General features: G+C 40.0%; 1 protein-coding gene across 5 annotated transcripts in view; it reads right to left on the bottom strand.

The window, feature by feature from the left end:
• Window positions 1-23,474, bottom strand: part of SMAD2 (SMAD family member 2) — a 39,274-nt gene that overhangs the window by 14,782 nt on the left and 1,018 nt on the right. For 2 of the 5 annotated variants that reach the window (XM_081929861.1, XM_081929864.1), the window contains exons 2-3: window positions 11,370-11,653; window positions 368-457 (exon numbers count right to left, since the gene is read on the bottom strand). In XM_081929861.1, the coding sequence (XP_081785987.1) occupies window positions 368-457; window positions 11,370-11,605 (326 nt within the window). In that variant the 5' untranslated portion in view covers window positions 11,606-11,653. Of the gene's footprint in view, window positions 1-367; window positions 458-11,369; window positions 11,654-16,517; window positions 16,661-23,404; window position 23,474 lie in introns of those variants that run through there. The other 3 variants (XM_081929862.1, XM_081929863.1, XM_081929865.1) reach the window with 3 other exon arrangements.

Genomic DNA, 23,474 nt, shown 5'->3' with positions numbered 1-23,474 from the left:
ATGCACATACCTGATCAGCTAACCCCCCCGCCAACCCCCCCCCCCAGTGTGCAATCTGTTTTAAACACACACACACTTGCCCCCAATTCTTATTAAACAAGTACAGACCATATGGTTGCATCCCTCACCCCACCCCAAGTTTTCCCCTTTTCAGAACGGCACTGATGTGGAGAGAGGGTTTTTTTGTTCCTTTTCCAAAATTAGAATTTCATTGGTTAAAACATCAGCTGAGAACACTTAAAGCAAAATCAGGTTTTTTTTAAAAAAAAATGCTTTGCTGACTAGGAAGCATTTCCACTAGACAAGACCCTTGAAAGCCAACCCTCCCACAAGATCTCTACAATGAGACACAGGGCAGAATATTCACCTGGTTTGTTCAGAGTAGCTGTATAGGCCTGTGGTATCCCACTGATCTATCGTGTTTGGTGTACTCAGTCCCCAAATTTCAGAGCAAGTGCTGTGTATAAAATTGAAAAAAAACAAAAACAAAAAAGTTGATGTGAATATGGAAGCATGGTTATTCAAACTACCATGATGTAAAGACATGGGGGGAATGTACAGAAAGCTTCCTCTCACATAGAAGATGCAGCTTTGCTTAAGCCTCAAACGCTGTATATTCTATATGAAGAAGGCCAATAAAATGGAACATGTGATTCAAGGTAAAATGATGTTTCCAAAAAGGTGAACAAGTTCGCTGGGTTTAAGCAAACAGCATACTTTGAATATACCTTAAAACAGGCAAAACCTCCTCAACGTGGCAGTACATAATAGTATCTTCTAGCTTTAGGGAGTATATTTGCAAGCATATGAAAAGTCACAGACTAAGCCATGTCAATATGATGGTAGATTTCCACAAGTTGTTAACACAGCAATCAGGAACCACAAGAGCGATGTAGATCTATTACTAGCTTGAATGTGCAGGCTTTTTTTCTGTGTAGTGGAAAGGCCTTATGACAATCCTCTCCCATTTTCTTCAGTGCCATATAAGAAAAAGGATACGTCCAATGTTATGCTGTTGCAAAGTACACATTTATGCAGGCTGAAATCCAACAGGAGAAGTTCAAACAGCTCAACTTAAGGTACAAGAAATGTCATTTATTAACTCAAAAAACCTTTTAAGTTGCCAAACAAAGATGGCAGTCATTTCTCAAAATACAAAAGACTTAATGGATGTCCCAGCAACCAATGTCATCAATATGGGTACAATATTACAACAAACCTGATTTATACCAGTGACAGAATGCCTACATGGAATATCACTGTCTATTTATTCTATACCGTTTGGTATTCTTCAAGAACCAGCCGCTGCACTTTGCTTTCCACCTACCTGAAGAGTTCTCAGTTATGCACCTTACTCTCTGGCAATAATACCCTATTTCTGGATGGCCACATGTCACAAGTCAAAAGAAGCAAGCCAATTTACATGCTTAGTGGTATAAACTTCGTTTGCTTAGAATTTCCTTCACTCTAGCGGTTACGCAACAGTGACTGGTCAACACATCGCTTTTTTGATTTCCTCAATTCACTTTTCAAGTACAATGAATAAACAAATAACCTCTTTGAATATATTTGAGTCACCCCTTACCTGGGGGTTCACTGGGTGACACAGTTTAAATGGCTACACAGTCATAAAACATAATTATGGCACAGCACTGAAATCCATCAGAACCACAAGGCAGGAGACTTAACACACCTCTTCACTGTCATGTAACACAGCAATCTTGACAGCAGATACTCAATATCAATAAAAGATACTAGCACTATATTAAGTGACTTTTTTTTGTAAACTAGAGGGTTTGTTTTAACCATCAAGCTGCCTATTAATTTTGCTAAATAAATAAATAACCAATTAAAACACTAAAAACCTTTAGTGAATAAAAGGACTTGTCTAGCACCAAAAAGACATTAAGCCAGGCAAGCTTAATAAGGAGTGTGTTCCAAAACTGAGAGGTGAGAGGGCACTGCTGAGAAAGCCTTCTCTGTAGCTTTCTGCACTTCAGAATAAGGAAGAACTTGGAGAAGTGCCTCTGTAGATGTTGGAGGTCAGGTAGAGATCTATGAAAAAAAGGTGGTCCTTTGGGTATTGAGGTTCTAAGCCCAAATGTATGTGTGCTATATAGCACTAGCCCAATTTGCTAGTGACAGTCTTCTGTAGCTGAAATGCAGAACAATGAAAAACTTCCACAATTTTTTCCTGACTGGAATTCCTGATGCGATTCTGACCAGCAAGTGGTTATTTGTCGTCTTCAAAATACACACATTTCTTGAAAATATCAAGTCCATTTCTGGTCTTACTTCCCATCACAACCCAATGGCTCAGGCTGCTGGAAATATATATATTTTTTCTCTTAGAGAGACTTCAATTAGCTGGAAACAGAGCCAATTCCCATGCATGGCTTTTCTTCCAGCCACCACTGCATGTGAAAAAATAACTCAATACTCAACCTATGAAGGTTTTGCAGCAACTATCTATCAACTGGAAACTGCTCCTGCTCATAAATTGTAATCACAAAAGTGTTGTGGATGTTTCATCTGAGATTTTCCGCATGTGTTCAACAGATATAAACAACCCTGATCAACACTCGTTTATCGCAAATGAAAGATATCCTAAGTGGCTCAGAACAATTAACCATAGTTGAGGAATCAGGACTTGGCCACGGAGGACTGCATATTCCCCCATGGAAGTTCCCACCAACAGCTTCTTGGTGCTATGCATATACCATTCACAAACTGAATAAAAAGGGGTGTTAAACTCCAATGAAGAACCTGTTAAAGGAGGCAAGAAGGGAAAATTCATACAGCCAAGTAACCCAAGCAGCAGCTGCCGCCCCTCAATTCCTAAATTATGGTTGAATTCTAGATGTCACTGGCTCACCCTAGTATTGACAGCAGCCACAAATGACCTTTTAAAATTTAGAAAATCATATTTTAGCTGCTATCACTAGGACCTATAGATGTTCAATTCACCAGATTCCAAGGAGGTCCCACAAAACAGTCCCGTGTGTGTGTGTGTGGTTTTGTCTGTTGCTCACATGCCTAATCTATACCCTTGCAGTCCCAGGGTGTGGGCTGAAGGCCCATGAAAAAACCAATTTGTTGAAGCTAAGCAATTCTGGATTTAGTTAGTGCCTGGATACGCAGTGGTTCCGTGACAAAAGAAAGGAATAATATAGATGTAAGAAAATTAAATATTTAAGCATTTGACTCCAACCTCATTGAAGCCCCCTGGAAATAAAATGAGGCTGTTGCGCTTTATTCCTGCATTTCATTCATTTTCTGTATTTCATTAAGTTAACTTTCTGGGAAAGTTTCATACGCAGACCACAAGGACACTTCTGAAAAACAGTCTCTTAAGTGTCTCAAGCCCAAAAGACCATTTTCTCCCTTTGGAAGAAGCTTCCAAAACAGCTTTTCGTTTGGCACACACAGTTTTAGAGAAATGGTTTTGGAAATTAGTACCTGCTAAGGTTGACCAGAACTTCCTGTTGACTCGCTAAGTTTTTAGAAAGCCCCTCACCCAGTTAAAAGAAAACTTAGCAAAGGTTCTGCATGCCAGAAATCACTATATGTTTTTGCTATTCTGACGCTACCTGGCTAACTGAAAATTTAAAGTTCAAGTAATACAAATTCATTGCCAAAACAACAACTTAGCCCAAACATTTGTGTTTTGTAAGTATTCACTAAAAGCTCTGATAAGGCCATTTATGCTGGTACCCTGAATCAGAAATACTATTTTAGAAAAGACAATACATATTCCCTGAGAGTGGGATGATTTTGAAAAGCTTGTTTATATGTACATCCTTACGATGGCAGGTCCAAATATGTAATCTAATATGGGAGGGTCCTATATGTGCACTGTGTGAGTAAGCCTTTAATAGCCAGTTATCTCTGCTTCAAATGGTTTCCAGAATCTCCTGACTCCACTGCGTTGGGAGGAAGACGAAAGCTGAGCGGTCAAAGGCAGTGTTTCCTTCTACCATAAAACTTTGGGGGAAATGTCTCAGGAAACGAAACACAAATTCATTTGTGATTCTATGCTTCAGATTCTAGTATGAGCACAAAAAAGCCCTGAGGATGGAGAATGACACATGTTTCAGTTCTACCCATAACGCTTGGAAGGCAAAGCTGGAAGGTCTATTACATATATATATATCTGGGGTCACTAGACTGAATAGGTTCACTCCCAGAGCAGTAACTGTGGTAAATGTTTAAGCATCGGAGGAAGAAGAGCAAAAATGAGGGAACTCCTTTAAACATGAAAGGTCTATTACGACCTTCCACGCGTGCCATCTGAATTTGAGAATGCTAATTATAAGGAGCTGTTTTCAAGAGCCTGCAGTAAATGGAAACTACTTTTAAAATTCACTGCTCTTGAAGCATTGACAGAGCTGCCACGAAGCAAATCCTTCAACAGTGATTGCCTTAGCAAGTTTCTTAGGAGTGTACAGAGGTGATAATAAGGTGCACAACGAAAGATGTGCAGACGAAAGATGTTTTTAAGCAGAATTTGACAAGCTGCAGCGATGAGCATCAGATTGCGCGCTACAGTTTTTCACATTTGCCTCCTGTCATATATGCAACGCAACTCTCGGAAACCGCCAGATAAAGTTTGGGCAGTTGCTACTGCCTGGTTAGAACTAGCCTCCTTTCCTGCTGGTGAAGAACAGGAAGTAGTAAGCATTACTTTAGGTCCAACTAAGAATTCACTGTTCTAGGAGCCTCAGTCCTCACTTCCCAGAAAACCAAGGGAGATTTGCATGGGGGAGAACAAGCAGGATGTGTGCTTAACCCTTCTCAAACAATTTTTCTCCACTTGATGTGGCAAATGTGAAGCAGCTGTGGGATTTCAGAGGCAAGCATCTTTTTTCCTTGCTGTACACTGAAGCAGCAATAACAGGTTTCCAGACCTGTGTTCCACAGGAAACTGCAGACCTAAAACAAAAGATAGGAACAGAAGTGTATGCATCCCTCCCTATCTTAGCCCGAACAGGTCCTGTGGTATTTCAAGACTAACATTTACTGTAGAATGAGCCACAACAATGAGAACGAGACTGAAGTCTTGTGTGGTCTCCTTTATTAGAATTCTCATAGTCTACCAATGTGTTTTACATTTACAACCCTGAGCGTGCATACTCAGGATTTATTAATTAAGACATAACTCATCTTTGTTAAGTGACCTTCAGTAAACACTCTTGTTCAGCCATAATTACTTTTGAACGATCAGACCTAAGCCCACTTAGTCAAGCATTCATAGAATTGTAGACTTGGAAGGGATCCTGAGGATCACCTAGTCCAACCCTCTGCAATGCAGGAATATGTAGTTGTCATATGGGGATTGAACCTGCAACCCTGGTGTTATCAGCACCACACTCTAACCAACTGAGCTATCCAGGCATTCTTTGTAAGGATGCCATCACTAAGCCAAAATTGGCCACTAGTCCAAGATTAGGTTACAAGGCACCTTCTGTCCATCAATGGCCAAAAGGCTACTTCATCATATGAAGTTTCAGAATGTCGGCTCATACAGAAATGGTTCCAGATGAGCGAGGGGGATTACTGTATTTTTCGCTGTATAAGACACACTTTCCCCCTCCTAAAAAGTATGGGGAAATGTGGTGTGCAAATGCAGGCTGCGCAGCTATCCCAGAGGGATGACTGTGCAGCGCTCCCTCTCGCTGTTCTAGCTTCTGGCTTAGCCGTGCGCAGCCTCTTCAGGGCTGGGGGAGCCTCCATCCCCCTGCCCTGAAGAGGCTGCACAGCTATCCCAGAAGCCAGAACAGCGAGACGGATCGATGCACTCCCTCTCGCTGTTCTAGCTTCTGGCTTAGCCGCGCTCTGTCCCTTCACCCACCTCCCACAAAAGCCCCCAAGAGCCATGCAGAGCGTGTGTGCGGCTCTTGGGGGCTTTTCCCCGAGGAGGGATAAGGGCAACCCATCAGTGACGCTCCACGTGGCTCGTGAAAGGGAGCGCTGGGAAGCCTGCGATGCATACAGGCTCTGCTCACCGCTCCCTTTAAAGAATATTTTTTAAAGAGTATTTTTTGTCTTGCATTCCCCCTCTAAAAACCAGGTGCGTCTTATGGTCAGGTGCGTCTTATGGAGCAAAAAATACGGTAACTATTAAGATTATTGTTTATTAAATTTGAATACTACCCTTCATCCAAAGATCACAGGGCAGTTCCCAACATAAAAATAAAAAATGAGAACGCAAAATGCATAATAAAACAAAAACCAACCAATATCCTCCCCTCCCACAAACACATTTAAATGTTAATAGAATGTTAATCGGTCCCTAAAAGCAGATCCATTACCAAAGGGGCATTAAAGCCAACTGCATTTGTATCTCACCTTTCCTCCAAAGAGATTGAAGGAGCAAAATATGATTTTCTCCCTCTGTGTTATCATCACAAGGACGCTGTGAAGTTATGTCAAGAGATAAGGACTGGCCCAAGCTCACACAGTGAACTTCATGGTCAAGTGGCGGTTTGAGCCTCTATCTCCCCAATCCTACTCCAACACTCTACCCACTACATGACACTGGTGCTCTCTAGTGGTTCAGCACACTAAACCATTACTGGTTGTTGCTCTGCTTAATGAACACCTACTTCAAATGGACTACTACAAACTTAGCCTACTCAGGGATAAGAATTGTCAAATCTCTACTCCAAATGTCTCTCATATAAAGCATCAAGGAGGAGTACAACAAATTATGCATAGAACAATGAAGGGCAACAGAACACCACGAAGTAATTAGAGAGACCCACCTTTTGTGACTATCCAGAAACTATGCTGTAAATTACTAGCTGGATAAAGAGTCAAGAGTAGCTCTGCACTCAGCCTTCACTTTCATTCATTCATTCAATTTGCATGCCTTACTGACCCAGTAATCCACTTCCGCATTTCTCAAACTAGTAACCTGTGTGGTTACTAAAGGTGCTTTCCCTGGATATGGTATATCATAAAAAACACAAGGTATTTGTATGTACCAACATAACACTATGCACCTAAAGTGATAAAGTACCTAATATCACCTTACTAAATAAAACAGATCATGGCTATCAGGATTTAACACCATTTTAGTTGCTTTTAGGGCTGAAACATTTAATCCATTGAAGAAGAAGAAGAAGAAGAAGAAGAAGAAGAAGAAGAAGAAGAAGAAGAAGAAGAAGAAGAAGAGTAGTTGTTTGGATTTGATATCCCGCTTTATCACTACCTGAAGGAGTCTCAAAGCGGCTAACATTCTTCTTTCCCTTCCTCCCCCACAACAAACACTCTGTGAGGTGTATGCAGTACTGTGCCTAAGATTTCAGATTAAAGCTGTAGAGTGGAAGGATAGAAGGACCTTTTTCTGCCTCACCACTTCCAGCTACTCTCTGAAGACTGGAGAACAGACCCTCTTAAGAATTTTAGGGGGGTGGGCAGGGGAAGGACTGGATCATGTGAAAAATGAACATAATATTTTAGCTGCAGTTCCTTCATTTTCAGCTTTGTATTCTTATTAAAAAGGCATGCCTAGAAGTTCCGTTGTTCCACTCATCACCTAGGTTTAAGGTGCAATTTAGCTCCTAGCTTTCATATCTCAGTTTCTTGCACTGATTATTTGGAGCGGTCAGTGGGAAATGCCAAAGAAAAACTGTTAAGAAATGGAGATGAGAGTTTGGAAATATTTAATGCATTTCTAAAAGCAAATTTAGACCAGACTGTAACAGAAAAAAAATATCCAGACATAAATTAAAAGGAAATCAAATTAAGTTAAAACAGGATTGCCAAATATACAGGAATTTCAGATGAACAATGAAAGAATATTTTTTTGCAGCAGGGTGTTAACGTAAAATGAAATTTCTACATGGTTTTGTACAGCTGACGTTACTCCTCAAAAGAAGATAAACTGTGAAGTCAGTAGTACCTGTGGGAAATGTGGGAAACTTGAATCGCTTTTCCTTCTCCTTCACACATGGAGTTATACAAACACTATACCTAGAAGAAGTCTGTAGCTCAGACAATATGATTTGATACTCTATACTACCAACCCTTTATATACTTTACTTGGGCATTTTAAAAGAGTTATAAGATGTGAACATCTGGAATTAGTAAGAAACCTCCTAACAGCAACAAATATAATTATACCTACTAAGTGGAGACCATATAGTGGGATACAGCCTCAGTGGTTAACAACTTTTGTTCATTTGAACAACTCTGGATACCAATTATTTATATGAAAATATAATGCTGATAACAAGTATCTGCCTTATTGGTGTGAAATATTGTTAAGATCCAGATTAACAATCTCCCTCTCTCTCTATATATATATAGTTACTATGTTTGACTTATATATTATGAATTTATTGTTTTCTCTGTATAGTTTGTTTTGTGTATCTATAATTCATTAAAAATCAAGATTAGCTGGCTCAATTATTGTTAAAGATGGTCAGTTGTAATGAACTGATGTAGTAGTTATTGCAGTATTTTGTTATTGTCGAACTCTAAATAAAGTATTTTTTAAAAAAAACAAGATTAGCTGGCTCAGCTATGTAGTCAAGATTATTTTAATTAGGCTCTATGATGGTCAGTTCAAGCAAATAGTTCAGTTTGGCAGAATCTGAGCTGTTGATGAAGCATCCTGTATTATCCGATCTTTCCCCTTTAAATTAAAATGCAGTTATTTTAAAACCTTTATTTTCTATTCTTCATAGGCTCTGGATAGGGGTTTCCATCTAAGTTGAAAGTGAATGTGGGGTGACAATTTCCAAGAACTCTGGGAACAATTTTCCAATAAATAGCTTGAACCTTCAAGAGATAAATAAGCAACTTTGCATTTTATCTTCACTGAGCAACAGCATATGACTTGTTTGTGACCACGTTTGAAACCCTTGGTTTGTTTTCCATGTTAGACTGAAGTTCTGCAAATGGCTTGATGTGAACCATATGACTGATTGCTAATTATGTCCCATAAATCTGTCTTTTAAATTCAGAAATGGAAAACCAAGAGTAAGATTAATTAAATTTCCAACTGCAGCTACCAAATGATCCACTAGAGTCAACAGGAGGGCAAAACATGGAAGAAGGTGTCACAGAGAAACTCTATAGAAGTAAGCAAATGAGCCAGCAGCTTTATTGACTTTGTGATGTTTGGGTTACTTGCTTGCAAAGGAATTAGACTGAGATCTCAAGCATAGAGCTGTCAAACATATGGTCCAAGGACTGAATCCAGTTTGTTCTACACCATGGACTTTGGAGACTTTGCCAACTCTAATTTTAAAAAAGCAAGATCACTCCCATATGTTAAATTGGGAGTCTTAAGACCACATAAAAATGAAAGCTGTAAGAACATGCCACCCTACAGGATTATATTAGTCTTTTGAAAACGTAGTGGGTGGTTATTATTGTACTTGTCTACATTTAGAACAAAAGAACTGATTAGGGAAAGTCATAGGTCTAGCCCAGGCATAGGCAACCTCGGCCCTCCAGATGTTTTGGGACTACAATTCCCATCATCCCTGACCACTGATCCTGTTAGCTAAGGATGACGGGAGTTGTAGTCCCAAAACATCTGGAGGGCAGAGGTTGCCTATGCCTGGGCTAGTGTCTCTTCAAGGAAGCCATACTTCTGGCTTACCACCTGTAGTGACTAACAAACCTGTGCCCAACATAATTACTATTGAAAAGCTACTTATGGCAAGATGTCATAACATCCCATGGTGTGGAATTCCATAAACTAGGATGTTTTAAAGTTAACTTCTATGCCACTCATCATGATTTTACCATACTCCAGTATCATCCATTCCACTTATTTATAAAATTTTAAAGGTTAAAATTATTATTTAATTTGTCCAGTAAATAACAGTTGTAATAAATCACATCAAAATGAAAAATATTGTGCATCCGGATTTAACAGTCTTATGAGCATCTGTGCCTACCGAACCCTCTAAAGTGCTATTTAAATCCTGAGTGGGTCACTAGAAGAGGAATACACGTTCTGATATACAGGCGATCCTCGTTTTGCGTGGGTTATGTTCCAGACCCCCACACGTGTTGGTAGGGCCCGAGTAAAGCGTGTCATTCTTTTGGTAACATTTTCAGGTTCAGTGCTGTGTGCACATGCGCAATCGCACATCAATGAAGCGCATAAATCAGTCATTGCCTGCACATTTACCCTTCAACCACGAAGAATACAGTAGTGCCTCGCAAGACGAAATTAATCCGTTCCATGAGTCTCTTCGTCTTGCGGTTTTTTCGTCTTGCGAAGCATTGCTATTAGCGGCTTAGCGGCTATTAACGGCTTAGCGGCTTTAAGAAAAAGGAAACAAACTCGCAAGACGTTTTCTCTTGCGAAGCAAGCCCATAGGGAAATTCGTCTTGCGGAACGACTCAAAAAACGGAAAACTCTTTCGTCTTGTGCGTTTTTCGTCTTGCAAGGTACCACTGTACTTGCCACTTGTTTCTATATTTCTAACCTTTTAACAAAAAGGGCACCAATGTTTCCAAAGAGCTTTTTATATATCCAGTAACACTGTATCGATGAATTAATCTTGCCTACATTTTTTTAAACAGCCATAAATAATTTGTAATATAAAAGAAGAAACAATTCCTTTGCAGAATCAACGGTGCCTCTTCCTCAGTAATACCTGATAAATATGTAGATGAAAACTCTCTAAACAAAATTGCATACCAATTTACTCAAACTGGGCTAACACAGTTCCTTCTCTTCTACTTTCTTTCTACTAGCAGCTTCTATAACTGCCTTTTATAATGGACTTTGCATTCTAACAACGCTTGCATCTTAGTTATACTTATTGACCTTCGACTGCTGTGAGCATAATTTTAAAATGTGTGAAGTCATGAAGGAATCCGATCCTGGTGGATACCTGTGCTGCAAAGAATACTTTCCACTTCACCATACATGAAGCTTTCCTTTCTTATGCTGAGAGCACCAGAAGAATGTTCCAGAAATCCAAACAGAGGACAAGCAGACATTCTGGAACCGAAACAGACAAACTAAGACCCATTCATATCGTGAAAACGTAGCTTTATACCGCTGAAGCAAGACCAGTGCATAAAACTGTAGGATGGCATTTACACATGGCTAGTGAGCTGAAGTGTTGACCAAGGAAAGAGTCAGTTAATATGTCTTTCTAGGAATACACATATCAGTAGAGCAAGAAATCTAGGTAATACAATTTAACTATCCCAGCTACTTCTTAAAAAGAAAATGTAGTTAGCTTAAAATACAGGCAAAATAAGGAAAGTAAACCCATGTAAAAAGGTATTCGTACCATTAAATACCTTGCTGAAGGACTTTTTATTTAGTTTAAGACTTAAATTGCTGTTTGCTTTGGCACTGATTTGTTTCCAATCTATAGAGTTCTTACCTTGGTATTGTAACACATTTTGTATTGCAATTTTGAGTGGTGATTGCTTTTTCAAGCTCATCCAGTTGTCCTGTCTTCTTGAGCTTCTTCACCAAACTTTTCACTGCTTTCTCACACCATTTTTCTTCCTGACCATTCTGCTCACCCCCACCAGCACCTCCTGAACCAGTAGCAGACTTCTTCCATCCCAACAGTCTCTTCACAACAGGTGGAGTAAACGGTAATATAGACGACATGGCCCAGATGTGGCTCAACTTATGCAATGTTTAGCTGCCCTTTAGAACCTATGGAAAGAAGAAATCTATTAGAAGGTTTGAAGGAAGAACACTGTCTGATCTTTCATCTAATCTAAACGGTTCTGACCATGGTACTTCTCTTTTAAGAATGAGCACCCACATTCCCATTTGCACCTACTTGCTGAGGCTTAACTTCAACTGAAACCAGGAGGATATGTAAGAGAGCCCTATGCATGCTTTAGTCTACGCAATTCTGACAGGTCTTACTCCACAGTAAATGGGCATAGAACTGTAGCATTAATTAGGCATAACTCATAATCATTCAGTTGTCCCTAGAAAATGTATGCATGATTTGCTACAATTCACCAATCCTTGTAAACAAGTCCCCAAGCAACATCCTATGCATCACTGCAAGCAACAGATTTAAGCAGAAATAAATAAAATACTTTTCCTGAATTTCAGCATATCACGTCTATTTTGCAACTAAGGGAGACAGATTTTTCCTCTGAACTAGTGTAAAAAATACTAGAATGGTATGACAAGGGTATCTTCTGGTGATTCCAATACATGTTGGGAAGTTCTGTTTATAAATTTTAAATAAATTCTAAAACTCAAGAGTAACAGGGGAAAAGGTTGCACATTTCTGTGTCAAGACCAGCTATGAGAGTGCTGAATATGTGCATAATGCTTTGTCACAGCGCAATGTGCTAGCCACTCTCAGCAAAGTCCATTATCAGAGTCTCTGTATTCATTTAACTGATTACAAAGCTCAATCAATGAGGATAAGTCTGAAAACAAGTTTCTGGTTTCATGACTGCAGTTACATTTGATTATGTGCAATCTTTGCAAACGGTTGCAGTGTCAAGACACCACAAGCTTCTACACCTTCCTCACACATCTCTCCTGTTCAGCGTTTATTAGTTGTTTGCCAAAAAAATTCAGGAGAAACCTCAGGTATTGGGATTTAAATAGAGCATAGAGATCTGGTTTATTCACACAAAAATAGAATGCAGAATTCAGTCCCGAGGAGACTAAGGTTTAATTAATTGCAGAATATGAACTCTGCTGTATAGCACTGAGAATTATGCAATTGCTCATCCTTCTTCACCACTCCTTTGGCAAGCATGGCAATTCCCTGTTTTCCTCCTCCTCTTGAAATGGGGGGGGGGAAGGATTGCCCTTGGGGACCTTGCATCTATGTCTCCCAAGCTCAGTGTAAGGAGAGGTACAAGATCCCACCTCTCCCACGATCAAGACCATGTTTTTGTGAATGTCTGATTTTGTAAATGTCTGATCTGTGGCGACATCTCTTTTCTTCCTGCTATTGGGGTCCAGCACATCCACTCTATTGGATTGCAGAAAACATTTGTATCATGAAACCTCCGGTCAACACCCAAAACTACACAGGGGGAAGGTGCATTCAGAGTAAAAATGATGTTTACCCTTTAGTAAAAGAAAGCAATGTCTTTAAATAACAGATTTCTAATAAATTTTGTTTTATCTTTAAAAAAATGAAGGGGTGGGTGGAAGGAAATCTGTTTTTCTAACTTTGAGGAAGAAATGGACTCTTTCTACTCGGCCGCTGCAGCTGATTCTAGAAAAGCTTGAACTTGGTATTAGGCAAAACAGTGCCAAATCAAGCTTGTGCCCTATTTCTCCTGCAAGTGCTCCAATAAAAGGGCAAAAGAGAAAGACAGAAACACAAGCAAGGCCCCAGCTTGCACTTCTCTACACAAGCATGGTGAGGAAAAATGGAAGCTGGGAGAAACCAGCAGCATGCTGAATGGAAGGAATCTCAGCTAAAGCATCCATACCAGATGGCCTTCCAAACTCTGCTTAAAATGCTCTAAAGGGGAGTCCACAACCTCCCAAGGAAGTCCACTCCACTGTGGAACAGCTCTTACTGTCAGAGAGCTCTTCCTGATGTTTAGTTGGAAACTCCATTCTTGTAACCAGTTCTTTTGCCAACTACATCCACTGTGCTAAGTTCTATCCAACTACTCAACTGGTGACAAATGGGGTAAAAAAGTCCAAGCAGCAAAACCAGCTCAGCTCTGACACTACTACTTAGCAAAATTAAAAGGGACAGCTTTCCTGTTTGAAGAAATGCTCTCATGCAAAGCATCTTGAACTGACTAAACACCCTGCAGTTAAAATTCCAACATAAAATCAAAATGTTTATAAAGGCCTTAACACAGCTATAATGAACACCATATACAAGATTTATAATGCATCTGAGAACATGCAAGACGGCCAAGGCTCACTTTAAAGAGAGATGCAACTTGCTAATGCTACAAAGCACCTCATTTCTTCAAGGGAACTGCACTTTGCATTCATTCTTTACCAAGATGAGGATCAAGTTTAACAGTACCATAACATTAGGAAATATAGGTTATCTTTCCAGTCAAGACTAATTAAGGGGTTCTGTTGGGGAATTAATTCCCAAAGAACCTATTTTCATTCATCCCCGTGCTGTGGAAGAGCAGGTTCCATCTATAAGTTGGATATTAATAGGAACATACAGTCATACCTCGGGTTGAATGTGCTCGCGGTAACCCGGAAGTAACGGAGCGTGTTACTTTTGGGTTTCGCCACTTGCGCATGCACAGAAGCTCAAAATGATGTCACACGCATGCGCAGAATCGGCAAAACGCGACCAGCGCATGCGCCCTCGCGTCTCATGTTCTATTTTAGTGTATCTTTCATCTTTGTTGAAAGCCGCCCAGAGTGGCTGGGGAAACCCAGCCAGATGGGTGGGGTACAAATAAATTAATTATTATTATTTATTATTATTCAGGAAGCGAACGGGGCTCCGGAACGGATCCTGTTTACATCCTGAGGTACCACTGTATATATAAAATGGAAAAGCATTTCAGACTCTCTATGGCTTGAACTGGGATTATGGAGCCTTTGTCTGATTCAAAGACTAAATCGTTCCTCCGTCATCAGTTTGATCACATACAGACTTCACATATGCTGTATGCTTCTCAATGACTATACTGTACAAAGGTAAGAGTCACATCCATTACTTCACCTACTTTTCGTTTCTTGAGCAGCTTGTCACTGGCATGTGGCCCCCAGAAGCTTCCTCATAAGAAAACGTGGCCCTCTGCCTAAAAAAAGGGTCCCTCCCTCCTCCCAGCCCCAGTTTATAAAAAAAGGCAATTGGAGGGCGGACATCAGAGAGGTTTAAGAAATTGTGCATGGTGTAGAGAAATACACCTTTTTCACCTCTTATTACTACTTGAACACAGGCTCATCCAATGAAACTGATGGGCAGAGATTCAGGACAAACAAAAGAAAACACTTCCTCACAAAGCACTCCCATTTATGAAATTTGCAGCCACATAATGTGCTGATTGCCACTTACTTAGATTACTTTTAAAAGGGGGTTAAATGAATTGGAGGATGTGCATCAATGGTTAAAGTCATGAGAATTATATGCAAATTCCAGGCCCTGGGTCCTTGAGATCCTGTTTACAGACTTTCCACAAGAGAGAAACAGGATGTTGGCCAAGCTGGATTCAGCATTGAATCCTCATGTTCTGGACCAGTCTCCCTTCAGTGCCTTCTAGTCATTTTTGACTACAAATCCCATCAGCCCCAGTCACCGTGGTCACATAGCTGAAGGGCAACAAGCTGGGAAAAGACTGGTTTTAAAATTTATCCACCTACTTGGTCTGTTAAACATCTAATGAAAACTGAAAGTTCCTGTCATGACAGTAAACTAATCAGCTTTAAAATGAACCAAAAAAAAAGGTACCACAGCAATTACTCATTTCTATTAAAAACACTTGAGGCACTGATCAGTGTTACATATTCCAACAGCCAGCAATGGAATACAAAGCAGAAATAGCAAGACCACAGATATTGCATATCCACCAATAACCCAAGAAGACTAAAAGGTCTTTAATGCTGTCTCACATTTACAGCCATATTTTTTCATTATTTGAGCTAAGGGCACTGTGCATGGGGGTTACCCTATTTTTCTCTCTTATCCTTACACAACCACCATCTGAGATACATTAGGCTGAGAGTGTGACCCAGTGTGATGGAGTGTGAAGTCAGGTAACCACGAACAAGGAGAACTGGAATTCATGTTCCCTAGCCCAACTCCAGCACCAAAAGTTAGAAAGTAAAATTTGGTATCTTGGGAAATAAGGGAAACATCTCAAATGGAACAAGAAACTTCATGCTGTAGGATGGATAACAAGAGATGAATAGAAGGAGCCCTTGACCACATGGGCATTCTACCAGCGTAAGTCGCATTTCCTCCTTGCTGAATATAGTGCCGGAGCATTCTCTTTTAGCAGACTCAGCAGCTCAGAAATACCCTTCAGCTGCTAAGCAGAGACAAAATTATTCGATCATTCAAGCTGCCAGAACATGAGGGCTCTCAACTCCGAAGAGCAAATAGAACATATCTTGGATTACTATAGACCAGTGTTTCCCAACCTCCTTCCTTTTGACCGTGGTCCCCTTTCGACCTTGTTTCCTTCCTGTGGCCCCCCACGCTGTCCTACTGGTAGAAAGGTAGCTATTTAAATGTTTTGTTTGGAAATAGAACATTTTTTATCGGTAAATTTTATAATGTATACAAAATACAATTACATAAAATGATATGTAAAATGATATTTTATGTAATATTGTTGAAGCAGGAAAACATAGAATCATAGAGCTGGAAGGGATCTAAATGGTCATCTTTCTAGTGCAACCCCCTGCAATGTAGAAAACTCAGCTAAAGCACCCATGACAGATGGCCATCCAACCTCTGCTTAGAAACCTCCAAGGAAGGTGAGCCCAGAACCGCCCAAGGGAGTTCCATCTTCTATGTATTACAAAAATTAAACACTTATTTGACCCCAGTTATTTGACACCTAATAAAACTGCCTCTTTCCACATAGGTACCAACCTGAAGGCAATCCAAAATTCACTGAGGAGGCCCTTTTGTTTGTACCACCACCAAATAAAGTCCAGGCTGCAAGACTCATAACAGGACTTCTCAGTGGTGGAACCCTGACTGTGGATTCCTCTCCTTCCCCAACTTTAGGCAGGCACTGGCAACAGTTTTTGGCACCAGGACTTTTGAACTTTGAATACTGTAGAAGGACAGATGGAGGAATGTTATATACAGAATTAAATTCTGAATGTTAGCTGATAATTTTTTTCAGTATACCATTTTATGTAGTTTTATAAGTTGAGACCTGACCTACAATGTAAATTTTACAAATAAATAAAATCAAAATTAACACCCGAAGGGTCACAGGTTAGCTACCTCTGGCTTATACAATAAAGCAAATATAATTTCTGATGTACTTCAAAGCGGCCTTAAACTATCATGCAGATCTGCAGACCACAGCCACAAAATGTAGAAGGAGAAGGGTATAAATAGAAAGTAGCATAAAAAGGGAACTGGTTTCACTAGTGTGCTCAAAGCGTTCAAACTGCCTTTGTTATAATAGTCACAATGTACGTCAAAAAGAGAAACCATTTGTTCACTTTTACTTCTTGGTCATTTATGGGGCAGAACGACATTCTTATCAAGTATCTATAAACCAGAACAAACCAACAACTGAAGTCAACAATTTGCCTCATCAATCCACAGACTTCAAAGAATATTATTTTAACTTTTAGGCACCTCTATTTCTTGTAGTCAACCAGAGATCACAAATACCACAACTACTTTCTACTTCATGGAACAACTAATCCTATCTCATGACTTGCAGCAATTCAGTTTAACAGGTCAACAATTACAAATATTCTAACAAAGTAAGCTTAGGTATTGTCTTGTGGATTTAGAATAGAAGTAATTAAATCCAATTTGGAAAGCAGAATTTACAGCTCACTTAGCAAGTCAAACCCCTAAAGGGATGCTTCCAATTACAGAATTTACATGCATGGTCCAATAAGGTAATACAATGTACATCTGAAAACCCTTAAATTGTTTAAACAATAGCCCAGTGTACAAAACCTGGTACAAACTTTTCTGCATTCATCTACAGCACGCATAGGCAAACTCGGCCCCCTAGATGTTTTGGGACTACAACTCCCATGATCCTTAACTAACAGCTAACAGGACCAGTGGTCAGCGATGATGGGAATTGTAGTCCCAAAACATCTGGAGGGCCGAGTTTGCCTATGCCTGATTTACAGGCACCGTTCACATGATTAAAGGACAATACTTGATCCAGATGCCACTTTTCCAGAAATAAGAGAGTGAACCTAGACATGGTTGTAGATTCCGATACTGCCATTAAGGTGTTTTTTTAACATAATAATAGTAATAGTAATAATTTTATTGTTTATACCTTACCCATCTGGCTGGTTTCCCTAGCCATCCTGGGCAGCTTACAGCACATATGAAAACATAGTAAAATTATATCATAATTATTATAATATTCACCAACAGTGTAACAGTAAAACCTATGCCTTTTCACATTTAGCCAACAGAATATCCACTTACACTACACTGTATTATCAAGTTCAGAATACTATCACCACTTTGTGTCTATTTCCCATATTTCTCAGTGCCTCTTATCAAAGTGAAGAATTCCAGGATGGCCATTAACCAGTTATCTCAGAAGTAGGGAAACAAAGCAAACTAGGAGTGAAATAGAGGGGAAAACAAGCAGATAAGTCGCAGCTGGTGTACTCAAGTCACTTCTCAGTGGTAATAAGAGAGGGGAAGGTTAAGGTGCATATTATAATTGGAAACTTGGCTTAAAATAATGAGCATCACTCTAAGGTGCAAGTGGTCAGCATTCTATAACTCCACACACTCACACTGTAAAGAAACTATATTTTTGGTATTGCAAGATCATTTGTATGCAAACCTCTTACAGTTTAAAAGACTTTTTTCTCTGTGAACCAGAGTGCTATAATAAAGAGTTTGTTAGTTTTTTAAAGAGCACTGACCATGCTATTCACAGGGCAATAGATGGTCCCACTGGCCTATCCACATTTATTCCTCACTCTCCTCCCTTCAGCATGAATGACAATTCACAGGCTCTGCTGCATCCTATCCTCTTTCCACACTATTAACACATCCTGGCCCCTTGGCGTGACAATACACAAGAGGATGTGTCCCCATCATCACAAGGCTCAAATGTTCATTGCCATTTGCAAGCAGGGTGAAGGTTTTCACCCCTGAAATTCAGTATTTATCAACTGTTGCTAAGATGGCAGAGATAAATGCAGCCCAACACAGCCTCCATCTTCCTCCAAACCCCTCAAATAACTGGAATAGAGAGGCCTGCTAAATATACTTGTACTCACAGGATAGGCTGGCAAAAGAACCCTGGATCAGCTCAGTCCATAACAGGGATAGCTAACTTGGTGTCCTGCAACTGTTGTTGGATTACCAACTCTCTTCGTAACTGCTTATTCCTCATGCTGGGTGGGTGGATGGGAATTACATCTGCAGGTCACCACACCAGCTAACCTCAATGCACAGCAAGTCTGACCTTTTGCACTGCATTTCTGTTGTCTACAGTGCCTACATTTAAGAATGCATGTAAAGAGAACGCTCATAAGAGATATAGAATGCAGTCATACCTTGGATCTCAAACGCCTCGTGAGTCAAACCTTTTGGCTCCCGAACACCGCAAACCAAGACGTGTGTGTTCCAGTTTGCAAACATTCTTTGGAACCCAAACGTCCGGCAGGGCTTCTATTTAAGTACTGAGCTACTGAAAGACCATAACTCTTAATCCTCGTAGAAGTCACGTGAATTAGGGGCCATCACTACATCCCATGGTACGGAACTCAATAATTTAATAATGAACTGTGTGAAAAAGTGCTTCCATTAGTTTGTCCTAAAACTAATTCAAATCAATCTCCTTGGTGCTCTGAAGTTCTAGTATTATGTGAGGGGCGGCCTAAGTGTGTGAACACTTAACACTGTGGGTAGTGAACACACCTTGCTGTCTGCTGCAGTTGTGAAACTACACTAAACACTTGATTAAAGCAGTTATCAGGTGCTCAGGGATGTCATTACTCACAATGAAGCGAGGAAGCCTCATTTAACATGGCAAGGACAACCACCAACTCCTCTAGACGCTACACTGCACAGGTTGCACAGATGTTCTGTCCTTCCCAAAGAAAATATGGCAAAAGCCCAACTCTACTCAGATGACAAGTTTGCTTAGTGAGATCCTGTACTGCTGCTTCCCTTCTTCCCAGAGTGATCCATCTAGTAGATCAGAACAGCCTCTTTGCAGCCAAGTGAATACTTACAGCAACATAAATTGCACCTTATGTGATGTAAGGAGCTTTCATCTCAAAAAAGTGCATCCATATGCATAAGCAATTACTTGATATGCTATAGATAAGGGATAAGCAGGTGGCAACAGCTCAGATGGGGCAGAATATTGTTTTTAGCCTTCTCCTTTCCTACCCCACTTGACAGCCACCCCGTCAGGCAGGAAATGAAAGGAAAGGTCTCATTTCCTGCTTCAAGTAGTGTCTACCAGGTGTGAAGCCACGCCTCTGCCATAGCATTTGACAAGGTCCAACCACCATATTAACAAAATTTCGTTGAGGAAACAGCATAGGTTGAGCCAGGCAAAAATTAGTTCAAGCTAATCTGCCAGTGGTTCTCTTCATCCGAAATCTGGGACTGGGTGGCAGTGATGGGCATCACAACAAAGTCTTGGATCACCAAAGAGCTTAACTGGGCAAAATCAGCTCTGCAAGTGAAGAACTTTGCCATTCTTGCCTTGGGCTGTGTTTCCCAACAAGAGATAGCCACAACAAATGCCCCCTTGTTACTGGTGATGCATCAATGACAGTCAAATTGCTACTGTGTCAGGGCAACAGCCACTCCCTTTATTTATTTGTAACTGTACACAGTGCCAACTTTTCGGGGAGGGGGGGAGAAAACGTACCATCACTATTTGTTTAATACCTCTAGCGTTTGGCTACATTACTAAACTACCACTACATTTCCAAAGTCAGACACGCCAATATTCCTACCAAAAAACACTTTGATACTTGGCAATGTGAACTATGCTATTAAACGATTAGTGGCAAATATGCACCGCAATAACTACCAATTGATTGTTCAGTATTGTGCCTAAATGCACCATAGATGCAGACAGTGATGCTCAATTACCGGTTTTTTGTCCTTGGAAATACAACATATTTAAAGGAATGTGGACAATCTCACTGTATCAGTAAGAACAAACTATTGTCTCTTAATGGTTCTCTCTCATTTAGAACCAAATAATCTCTTCTAATAGTACTGACTATATGCATGGGTTTGTAATATCTTAAGAATACTGGTAAGATTGCAAATTTAGACTTCCCATCAAGTACAGAGTAAGAAGTCTAGTCTAATAACCTCCTCTTTCCACAGCACTTTTAAAAATACACAGGTGTCACAGAGTCATTTTAGCTAAGGTCTTGCGAGTAACTGATTGGAGGAGGTGCAAATTCACACATGCCCCCTTCTCTGACATTATACTGCTCAGCCAAATAGGCCTCTCACGTGAGCATTTACTTGTGAGAGTGAGTCAGTGAAGATGAAACTTGCAAAAGTCTAGGTAGCTCAGTATTTCTCTTGAATCAAGATATGCAGAAGATATCTCTGTAGTTAGAACAAAATTGAGCACAATAATTGGTTTTCCCCACATTATTTTACTAAATCCATTATTTGATAATGAAGAGAGCAGTAATCAGCTCCTTAGTTTGCAAGCTCTGACCCAATCAATTTGTAAAAGCATCAAATACGAACATGCAGTATAATCCTTTTGGCACTCATAAGGACATCCTGAAAAAAACATTTCCAACAATCCTGAATACAAATCAATCTAGACTAGTAAGTGAACATAGGCATATAGATTGAAATTAGAATCTTACACATTTTGACAGCTAAGTAAGAGCACCCCAAAATTTAAACAGAACACCTGACTCCTGCAACTCAGGATTAGGTAGCGTGCTGACACCTGGTCTCAATTCCCAAATTAACAACAGATTAAAAACAGATTCTCCTCATGGCCTGGGGCAAGTCTACTAAGGCTTCAACTATCAGCAATGTACCTTAACAGGGTTATTGCAAGGTCAAGCAAGCATTTGTCAAATACTTTTAATGTGTGAAGTACTATTTTAAAAACATTCTCCTGCCCTTCAGAGTGCACAAAGCCAATACTCTTGTGAGAACAGAAATTGCCAGAGGAAATTATGAAAATTTACAAACTGGGGGGAAAGCAGTTCATCTCATCTTCAGACAATGCTGTCTTGCAAACACACCTAGGAAAGTTAGAGCTCAAAGAAAGATTTACTAGCCCACATTGCCTAATAGGCCTAGGTAGTCCATTTTTATGCATGTTGGCTCCAAGTCGATCTCACCAAGTTCAATACTTCCAACTTAACTAATGTAAAGCTTCACAGCTTAGTGAGCACTTGTAACAGGACAAATAGCAACTTACAAATAACATTAAGGCAACCTTGTGAAACCACAATACATCACCTGCTTTTTGCTATTAGAACTCATTTTAAACAACAGAGGACTTTCAAAAGATTACTTCCACTCCATTTCAAGTCATTCAGTTCTTCTGTACTTCCCTCACTCCTTTGCCCAGCATGCCTATTTAAATTAAATTCTTTCAAACAGATGTTTGCTGCTTGCCACATGAGTGCATAACATGTTCACAACCTTGATCACAGCAGGTGCTCATAAGTGCGTTTTTCTAATGCATGCACTTCTGTATTTTATTTACTGGATTTATTTATATCCTGCCCTTCACCACACGGCTATTCCAAGGCAGGTTACAGTAAAAGTTAAACCACAACAGCCGTTAAATAACAAAAATAAAAATTTAAAATTCACAGCACATAATACTCAAGCTGTTCCTGCAACAATACACGGCCGCAACCTCACCTCTAATCTCATACTTAGTATGATAATCAAGACTTTGTACTGCACAAGGCAGACAAATTACTCTGGAGCACAACTTAGCTCAACAGAAATGCACTTCAAGTACATTACCTTTTACAATCAGAATCAGCCTTTCCTGTATTACAAGAACAAATCTAACCCACTCAGCAGTAAGTTAGCCTGAAGAAACTCACTTGTGTATGACCCAGCAGCCTTGACAAGAATACCAACAATTCCCAGAAGCCTCCCATGTTGACTGTCATGGCATACAGCGCTGCGCATCCCAGTCCCAATCTTTTACACATCAAATCATGTACACTGCCTTTTACAATATGGTGTCCCTGCAGATGTGACCAGCACTATATTGTTGGTTCTTTAACACACCTTGTATCAGAAAGCCTCAGCTTTCAATTTTACAACTTGCGATTAGTGCAAATGGCAAAGTGCTCAACTTCTGTGTTTGCAGAATGTATAAACACTTATCCCAATCTTGTTTTTAATGGGACCCTAGAGATAAAAGCCATAGAACTCATTTTCTCTATTTAGGAAGAGATGTTAGAAATACAGTTCTCAGTTTGCTGCTCAGTTTGTATTGCTTGTTTGCTAGAAGGGTGCAGGGAACAGAGAAACACCAACATTGAGAAAGGACTGTCCTAAAAATCTTATTTTACACATTTCCTTCCTAATATTACTGCTTTTTGTAGCACAAGTTTGAAGTAAATACTTTATTCTCAGCTGCTTCTCTACTAAGAAGAATTGTGGGAGGGGGAATTTCACCTTTTTCACCCCCACGACTGCTAAAAAAATGTTGATGGGCTTTTGCTGACTCTTCCCTCCATCCCTCCACTCCAACAACAGAAAGTGTACACAGCAATCCTTGGCACACTGAGAAGTCCATCTGCGCAACCTTTTAAAATACGCACATGGTTGTAAGGAAACACAGAATTCTGCAGCCGCTTGAATTTGCTTGCCTCTTACCCAACTAACAGCATC

Source organism: Podarcis melisellensis, assembly GCF_964234715.1.
Source record: "Podarcis melisellensis genome assembly, chromosome: 11".
Classification (NCBI taxonomy): domain Eukaryota; kingdom Metazoa; phylum Chordata; class Lepidosauria; order Squamata; family Lacertidae; genus Podarcis; species Podarcis melisellensis.
Note: the sequence above shows the minus strand (reverse complement) of the source record. Positions and strands in the feature narration are given on the sequence as shown.